General features: G+C 41.6%; 1 protein-coding gene and 1 long non-coding RNA gene across 2 annotated transcripts; one reads left to right on the forward strand and one right to left on the reverse strand.

Moving 5' to 3' along the window:
* The first annotated feature begins 2,975 nt into the window (after positions 1 to 2,975).
* Positions 2,976 to 4,172, forward strand: LOC135638038 (uncharacterized). Its single transcript, XR_010496477.1, has 2 exons — positions 2,976 to 3,710; positions 3,813 to 4,172. It is a non-coding gene; the product is annotated as an uncharacterized LOC135638038 (long non-coding RNA).
* Positions 4,173 to 8,776: 4,604 nt separating this feature from the next.
* Positions 8,777 to 10,447, reverse strand: LOC103985741 (UDP-glycosyltransferase 86A1). The gene is made up of 2 exons (XM_018826201.2): positions 9,826 to 10,447; positions 8,777 to 9,747 (listed from the first exon to the last, which is right to left on the reverse strand). Exons 1-2 carry the CDS (start codon positions 10,358 to 10,360, stop codon positions 8,834 to 8,836), a joined length of 1,449 nt encoding a protein of 482 aa, XP_018681746.2. The 5' UTR covers positions 10,361 to 10,447; the 3' UTR covers positions 8,777 to 8,833.
* Between the last annotated feature and the right edge of the window lie 1,344 nt (positions 10,448 to 11,791).

Below are 11,791 nucleotides of genomic sequence, written 5' to 3' on the forward strand. Positions count from 1 at the left end.
AGAGAGAGAGAGAGAGAGACAGAGACAGAGAGAGAGAAGCCTATGTGGTTTAGCTTTTACCTCTGGGGAGTGGGTTTTATCGTCACAGGAACGGAAGATAATAAAAATGAGAGATAACTTTGCCACCCAACACTGGTTCGCCTGTTTGTTCTACCTGCGTCACAAATGGTGAAAAATCTGGGACCCGGTTTTATCATCGAATTAAAGGTCAGGTAGGAGCGGAGTGTAACTAAAGAAAGAGGCCGGAAATGAGGTTGAGCAAAGAAAGATGTGACGGGGAGATGCTTAGCTGTGGGTTCATGTCGCGGGTACGATGGTATCGCCATCATCTCCTCTCAACGTCCATGTCCACGTGCCTGCGCTATCTCTTACTCCTATTTTGATCCATTCCTCTCAACCGTCCAATACAGCATATTAGGCTGTCCAAATTTTAATTTAACATATTTATATCTACATATTAATTCAAATATTATATATATATATATATATATATATATATATATATATATATATATATATATATATATATATGTGTGTGTGTGTGTGTGTGTGTCCAAATTTTAATTTAACATATTTATATCTACATATTAATTCAAATATTATGTGTGTGTGTGTGTGATCCATTAACGTCCGGCCAATAAATTTGAGTTAATCACTACTAATCATTGTTAATAATAATTTAAAAATAAATATTTTAGATAACTGATTTTTTATCTGTCACTTTTATAAATTATTTTGATTTTTATTCCTAAATATAAATTTAGAAACGTAAATATGAAAATTACTAATCATGGAGGGATATATACAGTTATTTTGAAAATATATTAAACTCAGTTGAAATTTTTATCCTCACTAAAATGGATTAATTAAAATATTTTCTATGTAACATATATATAGTAAAGTCAAATTTAGAAGAAAATTATAATAGACAATAATGTGAAGGGATACATAAATTTATATTTATATTTTACCTGTATGCATGGCTGTGCACAGGAAGAATAATGCCTACATAGCTGATCCTAATCAACCCTGCAACATTGCATGGGTGATGTGCTCTCACATGAGTGAGTGTTTGGAATATAAGACGTGTGATAATTTTCCTAGAAAATCATCATATTTTAGGTATTTTCTGAATGGTATTCTTATTTTATTTTTTCAAACAATATCTTTAATTAAAAAAAAATCCAAACTATCTCTCAAAATTTTTTCTATGGGGACTCATTGACCGATAGCGGTAGGATGATCATTTTGAGATTTAAAAAAAAAAAAAGGTGTGTGAAAATTTTTTAAACTTAAGGCCAAAAATTTCTAAACTTTAGGGTTCTTCAAAAATTCACCCTTTATTTAAATTGTCTACTCTCTTTTCTTGATATCCAAATATCACTTTCAAGACTAGTTTTCCCACTTTAGTTTAGATGTATATTTCAAATATCAGTTTTCTCACATCAATAATTACAGTAATTATTTTTATGAACTCTTGAAATTATATAGCTCAAAGCACCCTAATTAATGATATTAGACTCGTTTAATCCTATCAAACTCATACTCCATGCTTAAGTTGAGATTTTAATAAAATAAAATGGCTTGCGCAAACTTATTATAACAATTTTTTCCTATTTATTGTACCGTCATTATAAAAAAAAAAAAAGTTTTGCGGGACCCACACGATGAACATTCAACAGCACTTTTATCATCATCATGATGTTTGCATGGAGACTTTGCTGCAAAAGTCTGCGCAGGTTTTGTTGACAAGTGTACCAGAAAACATAATGGGATTGTGGTTTGCTGAAGTCCCAAACTAAAGGCACTAAAAGTTGAGATGTCGAAAGGGTGGTGCAGCATGGGATCCAAGGATTTAACAACAGGATGTGATGGTCACTGTGCAGGAGAGCAAGGAAGCCAAGTGAGCCATAGGAAGAAGATATCAAAAGTGACTGCGGATTCGAAAGGCAAGGCTTGTGAGCTTCTGCTGCATAGGTTGTAATCAGATTGATCTTGATCGAGTTGTCCTCTGCTGTGCTCCGTAGCTTGAGGCTTCATATTTTGTAATCTGACCGTGGTAGATGCTATACATGGATGCCTCTCGGTTAGCTCATTCATATATATCGACCACATGGTGTGAGATGCAACCAAACACCTCTTTGAATGAAGAGCCTGGCTGTTTGATCCATTCACGTATCCATTCCTTTATCTCCTGCCAAAGGTTCGAGTTAACCGAAAGCCAGAGAGATGAACTAATGCAGCGCGAAGAATCTCTTGAATAGACTCTAAGGAAACTTCTGCAAAGGGGACAAAGCTCATATCATCTTTAATTCCAGTCTGTTTACAGAAATTGAGGATGAAGATGAACTTGAGGGAATCTTTCAATTAGTGGTGAAATGTGGCACTGGCTTCATCTTTTCCTGGGGCTATTAATCTGTATTGTAGCAAGGATAAGATGAAGGCTGGTGGATAAGGAGGAGGAGGAGGAGGAGGCGCATGGCAAGTCATGAAGGTGATCAGGGGTTGATAAGAGAGCCGTCCTGTTCTCTCTTTTCCCTCCCTCTCCTTTTTGAATCCTGAACTTAGATTAGGGTTTGCTCAATTCACATTGTACTCATGCTCGCTCCAGGTGGTGAAAGAAAGGCCATCCACATTTGCTAGTTGCACTATTTGTTGCGTCAGCCGTGATGTGCAAAACAAGCATTAATAGGGAGCTTTGGACATGTCCACAGGATCGCAACAAGCCATGAATGGCCGTTGCATGTTGTTACAGAAAGATCCAGGATCGTACAGCCAGTGACTCGTCCCTATAAGCGCAACTCGTGTCTATGCTTTTGGGTTGATGGAGAAGGGATGGTGACGAGCCTGGTCACAGGAAACGATGCTATGAGGCACAACTCTGGAACCCACAACCCAAAGCACCACCATCTGCTAGCTGCTGTAGCGAATTCTTGTGCTTTGAGATTGGGTCACGCAGAGCTGCAAGATCTGGGTCTTTGGCCTGGACCACAGACAGTGCTTCACTTGTAGTGGTGCCAATTTGCTTTCTTGCCTGCAATTATCGTTGTACTGGTGTTGATTTGCAAGTGGGAGCAGGGAAGAGGAGGCACCAGCTTTGGGCATTTCCTACCTTTGGGAGCAATGGATGATTGCGAGAGTCACGAGATATGTTATCGTACTGCCGCAGTAGCCGCTCCAAGTTTACGTGTGGTGGCCGTCGTCTCACCGTGATCCTCCACACCATTCACGTCCTGGTTTTGCTGTGGAGTACTGCTTCGAGCTTTCAACCTCGCAGCTGCCACTTGTGATCACTCCTTTCGCCAACACGTACGCGTCGGTGGGGAGCTTGACCTATGTCACGGATCTGCATCCCTGTTAGCTTCGTCCATAGCTGGAGTGGTAGATCGAGTCTGCAAAAGAACTCGCAGGTGGTGGATTAGGTTTCGTTTGCTTGTTTGGTCGGACTGGGACACCGAGGTTGTAGTCCAAGCTCAAGGGACAACAGCAGAAGCAGGCCTTGAACAAGGGCCGAGCTCATCATTTGGGCTTCCACTTTCTGGATTAATGAGTCAGGATGTGATGAAAGGAGTACCACCTTCCCATTTACTCCCCTCTTACAAGCTCTGAACAGTACGGCAGATGGAGAGAGAGAGAGAGCGCGTAATCATGCAGAGGACTCCCACCAGCAGCAGCAGCATGATAAAGAAGCTACCGAGTCATAATTTAAGGTATGACATCTAAAATCCAAAAAGAGTAGCAAACAGTAGGAGCTACAAAATAGAGTCGTCGTCTTGCTCGTCTCCCTCGACTCTTCTGAGCTCAAGTTACAGATAGACCGAGGAGGAGGAGAAGCTGGCGGAAGCAGGAGAGGCTGTAATGGCCAAGGAGGAAGAGAGCTTGCCTTGCCGATCCTTCGGCCGGCGGTGTCGGCTGCAGGCCAAAGAGCAGAAGGCCAGGTTCTACATCCTTCGGCGATGCATCATGATGCTGATGTGCTGGAGAGAGCGCGGAGAAACTCGATAGTCTATGTACTGCTTGATCTGTGCACCAGCTTTGCTCACATGACATGCAGGTCCTCTCATAAACATATTGGACATATATATCTCTATACATCATGAGACAATGTTAGTGTATTCATCTTTTCTTGTGACTTGCCATGCGTATCTTGCTTAGTATTAGTATTTCGCTCATCATCCTTGTTTCTTTTTGAGGTTGCTGTCCCTTCTCGTTTCCCCTAAACAACTGTTTGAGCACTGGTTTGGATGTGTTTGGTGGGATTTTTCTCTTCCATTTCTTCAGCAAGTGGGAGTTTGTGTTTTGGGACATATTTCATGTTGTTTGATGCTTGTGTTCTTCACCCTCAGCCAATACTTGGTCTCTCCAAACGGAAAGACTACTAGTTTCTTTGTCCTTATACAAAGAAATTTTTGATACTGCCGTGAAGCCAAGAATGCCAAGCACAACATCTGATCTCATAAAACATGATGTCTGCAACTCATGATCCTATCCATTTGTCTTCTTGACTTGTGCCAAGGATTCCAGATCTGGTCTTCTATCTCTGCTCGATCTACCCGACTATTTTTGGTGTTAGATCATCATCTAGAGGTTTGACGGATCAAGATCTCGACCTGTCTCCACTGTTAAAGGTTCCTTCCCCTGGGTAAAATGTTGGAGGGATTCGATCGCAGGTCTTCATGCACATCTTCAATGGGTTTGCAGCTGAAGTCCTCATTCAATGAGGGTGGAAACGAATCACAGGTGAAAAGTTGGATCCTGCAACATGCACAGAAGCGTCTCTCCTAAAGCTTACTGCAGCAGTTGGGGGGGAGTCTGGGATTCAGCTTCTCTTTTCCTTCTCATTCAATGAAGTTGAAGACGGATCGCATCAACATGTACCGATGTGCCAGACGCTGCAACGTTATGCAACGAGCAGCGGATCGGATCGCCACAGTGCTGCCATGGCGACGCGATCTCGGATTCGTTGACGTACGAGTAAAGGGGTGATGGGGCCTCCAAATTTTTGATGAGCTCAGAAATGGTGGAGACCAGCAGACGAGCACGTGTGGGTGGGGGCTGACGACTCTGATACATACATACATAATGGTCCCCTCTCTCTCTCTCTCTCTCTCTCTCTCTCTCTCTCTCAGAGTTGCCGGAGGCCGGAGGCCGGAGGACAGAGTTCCCCACCATCTCTCACATCGCACGTGGATCCACTGCCACAGGTGGGTCAGTACCTCCTCGGTCTTCCCACCCACGCGTGCACATAGCACTCACCTCTCTCTCTCTCTCTCTCTCTCTCCCTCTCCCTCTCTACTGATCTGCTCGGGAGCAGGAAGATACACATTAGAGCTCGAAGGAATCAAATGACACAAAGCTAAACCACTGGGGCGTCACATGCTGCCGACATGGGAGATGTTTCGCCTGACACCATCACCTGTCGCTCCTCCAATCTAACGTATGTTTATCGGAATCAGATTCGACATCAATTCGATTCATTTTCATTAGTCAAATCTCAGATCGTTAACTCATCCGTCCAACTAATAAATCAATCGATCCAGTCATAGATTTAATATTATTTTAAAAATAATAAAATTCATGAATGATAAGAGTCAAACAAATATACGAAGGACTCGTTATATTTTTAATTTATAAATAATTAGTTGAAAATATTTTAGACTTTTTGGTATTCAAATGGATTATTAGATGGTAAGAAAATAATAGTTGAAGAGGAAGTTTTTATTCCAATCAATAATAATAATGTGGAGAGGTGAAAGCAATGGAGGGGAGTGGGAAGTACGTAGCTGTGGTCGCCGGCATGTGAATGCTTTATTCTTGCTTGTGGCAGACAACATGATCAAACTGCTGGCAATAAAGGAGGCGATGAGCTCCTCTTTACATGAAAACTCGACTGCAGATGATAGATAACATTGTGAGTTTTACTTACTTTGCTTTCACTTTTTATCCCAAAGAGGACATCCACAGGTTGGAGATGATTCCGATACCCAAATCATTGGACACGTTGGGCTCCTCCTCAGTTGCAGACTAAACTTCATTAATTTCTCATAAATATAAGAAATATTATTCGGTAATTTTCCAGAAAAAAAAAATAATTGGAGTTTTTTGTTTTATTTTTTTCAACAGAGCTTTTTTTTTCTTATTATTTCTTCAATTTTATCCCTCAAAAAATGGGGGCCTTTTCCTCGCCCCAATCTCGGCTTGGTTTAGTTTAAGTCTGGTCAATTAATTGTAAATCAATTTTTTTATTAGACATATTTAGTAAAATATAAAAAAGATAATTTTTTAATTTAAAATTAGAATAATACTTTAAATTATTAAAATGACCATAAAATAAGATAGATAAACATTCCCCCCCCCCAAAAAAAAAGCTCCATACTATTTTGGTAACTCAAAATGATATTTGAAATATATGATATAATGTCTTCCAAATTATTTTCTCTAATTTTTAAAATTTTTGAAATAAAAATATTTTAAATTTTGGTATGCATAATATTATTTTAAAATTTAGGACTTGGAATCTACATTTTTATGCCTTCCAAAATATTTTTCTAGTAATTTCCAGTATAACTTAAAATTCATTTTTATATTATTATAATTTAATAATCTATTCTTTATTAATTCGGTTCAGTTTAATTCACTGGACCGATTCTGAATGCACAACAACATCTCGTTCCATTCAAGTATTAGATTATGTGTATTAGACGCTGCTTTAACAAGAGTCAAACTGTTGACCTTACCAATTCTCCTCCCTATATATATATATATATATATATATATATATACATTCACAAAGCAAGTTAATATGTTAGAATTGATAGTCAATTAGAACTTGACACATGGTATCCAATCAAACCATGAGCACCAATAGAGGGCCAACATATATAGCCTAGTGAATTATGAGAGCCTAATTAGCATAGTCACCATATCAATATAATATCCAAAAGAAAATATTCTCCACTGATACCTCATTCTAGGACTTGTAAGTGCTTCTCTACATATGCATAGACTTCTGAAATCATAAGACTAAATTCTTGAGCTCTTTACTAACTCAAGAATCAAGTCTTGCTAAGTACTAATCCCTCGATCTCAGAAGAGTTTTACCCTTGAAGATATGAGATGGGCCGAAAGAATCTCTCCAAGTTTCAAATGAGATAATGAACATGGTCAGGTCAACCATTTCTAATTCAAAGACAGATGAAGCACTAATACACCAAAGTGCCTAAACATGATCTCACTGCCACATTATTGCGCATCGAAATATCAATTCAGTGCTTGAAAGTTCTACTTCTGGTAGACACCAACATACATCGATCGGTCGACCTCAACTTTATTGACATGTCCTGTGGTTTTGGCGAGACGTGAAAACTCTGCCACCTGAACGTGACCTGAGCTTGGTATTTTTTTTCTTCGAGATCATGCAAGAGATGCTACAAGAAACTCCACAACTGAAGCTTTTCTGTGGTCTGCAGATGACTTCTTCATCCATCCCTTAATTATTTCGTTGGCTGGGTTTAAGAAAACTTCACAGGAGCTACCAAGCTGGTGGTAGAAAAATTAGGAGACCTGTTGGAATTAAACTTGTTAAGTATTATAAAGAGGTTTGCATCAAGTCATAGAATCATTACAATAAGAAGAAAAAATGGATTAAAAGTCTATAAAAGAATAAGTCAAATTGGTTATTGATTCTTGAAAAGGTTTCTTGAAAGCGAATGATTCATCTTAAATATAATTAATATAATGTATCTTTGGAAACTATATAAACCTCATATGTTGGGTCATGAGGGTAAGAGAGTTTCTGAAATTGTAAAAATATTTTTCTTAAGAGAAATATAGAAGATTAAAGCTCGTCATACTCTTCCTCTATTTGATAACTCCATCCTCTCTTCCTATCAAGTTCGATCAATGGTAGCGACAGACTTCCTTTCAAGTCGATTTAGAGGTCACGGCTTCTTCCTCCTTATGCCTCTCATCACTCATTCACGGAGAGCGAGAGAGAGATGCATTGATTGATTCTTGGAGAAGTGGTGTCATTTTCAGGGTTGTCACTGGATGTTTAGTCCTGGTAGGACCAGCGAGCATTTGCATAATGCAAGATGAAGAATGAAATAATATGATGATTATTTATGAAAAGCCTCTCTCTCTCTCTCTCTCTCTCTCTCTCTCTCTCTCTCTATATATATATATATATATATATATATATTGCCCTCTCTCAATTTTTTCCAATATACATTGATCATTCCCACAGTCCTTTTTTCAGTATATCGAATTATTTTCTTGACATTCATCACAGTCGCCCAACCCGGATTTGTGTCTTATGCACCTGTCCGGGAATGGGTTTTCCGCACATCACATCCTTCCATGAGAATGATTGTTTTGGACACATAACTACATCTGGATAGAATTTGGGGATGGCTCTCCTCAAGTTGGTCAACTTTCTCGTAGAATATGAGGTTAATAACATTTAGCTTTCCCTTATGTTTACAACCTCTAACCCATCAATCACAACATGAATCCACTCACTCCCAAGGTCGATGGCCACACCATGTTGCTTTTGGAATCTGGAAAGTGCTGAAAATTAACTGCTGTGATACCACTTGTTGTGAACTTGCTCGAAGAGAGGAGAAATGATCCCATACACTAGTAATATAAAGGAGAGTACTTGGTATATTTGATCTTATAATTAGATTACATGAGCCATTCAAGAACAACGTGCAACTCTATCAGCCATATATATATATATATATATATATATATATATATATATATATATATATATATATATATTCTACAACATATTTATATGTGCTACGTAATCTACCATTTACTACGCTTCTCACACTCCATTGATCTGCTCACCATACTTCGTTAGATCCGCGATGAACTGATCCAAGTTCTTATGTGACGAACCCTCGGGAGTGAGTGCAATCTCGAGGGCTCTCCTGACCTCCCTTATGTTCTTCCTGGCCTCATTCCCTGCTTCTCCTTCCATCAAGATCTCGATTCTCTTGCTTACTTCCTCTCTGTTCACCTTGTTCGTCCGTCCTAGGTCGAGTCCGATCCTCCAGTCATTGACCACCAGTTTCCGATTCGTGAACTGATCGGTGAGGAGGGGGAAGCAGAGCAGCGGAACCCCGCACCAAATGCTCTCCAAGATCGAGTTCCAGCCGCAGTGGGTGAGGAAACCGCCGATCGACCGGTGCTTCAGCAGCTCGACCTGGCAGCACCATGGCACCACCACCCCCCTCCCTTGGCTCTCCTCCGCGAAGTCTTCGGGCAGCGGGTCGGGCTCGTCGGAGCTGACGACGTCCGACCGGAGCACCCATATGAAGCTGACCGTGCTTCCGAGAACTCCGTGGGCTATCTCCTCCAGGTCCCGCCTGCCGATGTGCGCGTAGCTTCCAAAGGAGATGTACAAGACGGAACCCGGCGGTTTGGAGTCCAGCCACTGGGAGCAGTCGGATTCCGCCCACAGGCTCGTCGCCACGGCGCTCCTGGTGAACCCCGCGGGGAAGATCGGCCCCACAGCATAGAACGGCTTCTCCCGCTGCAGGGCGGAGATCGTGTCGGACTCCAGCTCTTGCACCGTGTTGCACAGCACGAAGTCCGCGGCCTTGGCCTCGTCGAACGCCTTGAAGATGATCTGGTGCACCACCGTCGACACGTCCGTCTCCTGCAGGTACGACATGAGGTCAGCCGGCTCGATCGCTGCCACCCCTGGCACGTACGTTATCGTGTCTTTGCTGTTATCTACCACCAAACACATGAACGAATCGTGAGGAAAAAATAAAAAGAGTAGACGAGTAGGAATCGAGATGTGTCGATCACCATGAGAAGCGAAGTGGCCATTTCGGATGAGGAGATCCATGTGATAGTAGAGAGAGAAGATGAGCGCCGGCTCGGTCCAGAAGGATACGTAGGGGATCCCAAACTTCTTGGCCAAGGTGGAAGGCCACACGAAGAAGGTGTCGGCGATGAGGCAGGTGAGGGGAGGATCGGCGCGCAGCGACAGCTTCCGTATGAGCTCCTCGACGTGGGCGGAGAGGACGTGGAGAACGGCGAACATGAACTGGTCGTGGTTGAGAGAGCGGTCGAAGGCAACGGGGAGGCCGTCGCTCACGAGCTCGTAGCGTATGTCGAGGCCGGAGGCGCGGGCGGCGGGGAAGATGTCGTGGCCGAGGTCGGAGCCGGAGCGGCGGGCGGCGCAACAGGTCTGGTGGTGGACGGCTTCGGTATTGACGAAGGTGATGGCGAAACCCCTGGAGGCGAGTTTGATGGCGAGGTGGACGGCCGGGATGATGTGACCTTGGAGAGGGTAGGGGACGAGGAGGGCGTGAGGCGGCTTCCGGTGAGAGGCAGCCATTGTTTAGCGATGGGATTGCGTTAGTGTTTCTGCTGAAAAAGAGAGACGGTGTCAGGGCGGCTTCATTCAGCCATCGAACATATCTCTGTTATTAAAATGCATTCGGGACATCAAAGTTTCGAGTGAGGGTCGCCAATGTCTCAAAATCTTGGGCCCCACGATGGATGTAATCCAATTAGTTATATGAGGTTTTATCAAATACGATTTGATCCAAAGGCTATCAGTAGACGTATGGAAACTTATATACCGACTAAGCTAATCAGTATCTTTCATCAAAAATGGAAATAGTAAAGGGCATGAACTAGTTCAGTTCATAGCGACTAGCCCCAGGAAATTTACCACAAGGTAATTTTGGCAACGCAACAAAGACAATAAAACGAAAAATGATTCGGAGGAGCAAATCACTACTATAAAAAAGAGACTATTACAAATACCTTAGGAAGATATTCCTAAACCATAAAACACCTGAAAATACTAAACAAGAAAAACCTAAAGTATAAGTCCAAACTATTTAACTGAGTGGACTTAAACCAAAGTAAATACTTAGGTTTTCTTATGGTGCCTCTTGTGGTGTCACTTGTGTTGCATCTGACTTCAAAGCCCAGGCCCTTATTTATAGTTCCAATAAGAGATAACAAGTCTGGTTTTCCCGATGTGGGACTATGGGACTTGTCAAACTAACAAATCTCCACCTTGGCATGTCCCAACAAAATTTGCTCCACCTTCTTCAAAAAAGTCCGAACGGGCAATCACCAATAATGAACACCAACCAAGTCCAAGCACTGCTTGAACTTGTAAACCGGAAGAGGTTTCGTAAGCATATCAACTGGATTGTCCTTCGTATGAATTTTCTGAACAAGGACCTTTCCCTCAGCAATAGTATCCCATTTACATCCAATAATTTTCTTACCCGAAGGCGGCTTCACAAGATCCCAAGTTCTATTCCGATGGAGAGACTCAATTTCTTCATTCATCGCAATCAACCACTTAGCGGAATTATCACAAGAAAATGCATCTGAGTAGGAAGTAGGCTCACCAACTTTACTTGTCTCTTTTGCAACAGACAAAGCATATGCAACCAAATTTGCATATCTTTGTGGTGGTCGAATATCTCTCCATGGTCTATCCTTGGCTATGGAATATTGTTCTTCCTCTAGATCATCTGCGTCAGTAGACTCGGGACCATCTACTGGCATTCTTTGAGTATAAGAGTTCGACTTAAAAGAATTAGAACTGCCAATCTCAAGCTCCACCTGCTTCTGCACACTATCATTTGTACAACTAGTAGAATCCTCTTTGGAAGATAACATAAACAATTCATCAAAAGTAACATATCTACTGATTACAAATTTTGGGGATTTGGGATCAGAACACCATAATATGTATCCTTTCACCCCAGAAGCATATCCAAGGAAAATGCACTTTTTAGCT

This window comes from Musa acuminata, chromosome BXJ3-5 (assembly GCF_036884655.1).
Source record: "Musa acuminata AAA Group cultivar baxijiao chromosome BXJ3-5, Cavendish_Baxijiao_AAA, whole genome shotgun sequence".
Classification (NCBI taxonomy): domain Eukaryota; kingdom Viridiplantae; phylum Streptophyta; class Magnoliopsida; order Zingiberales; family Musaceae; genus Musa; species Musa acuminata.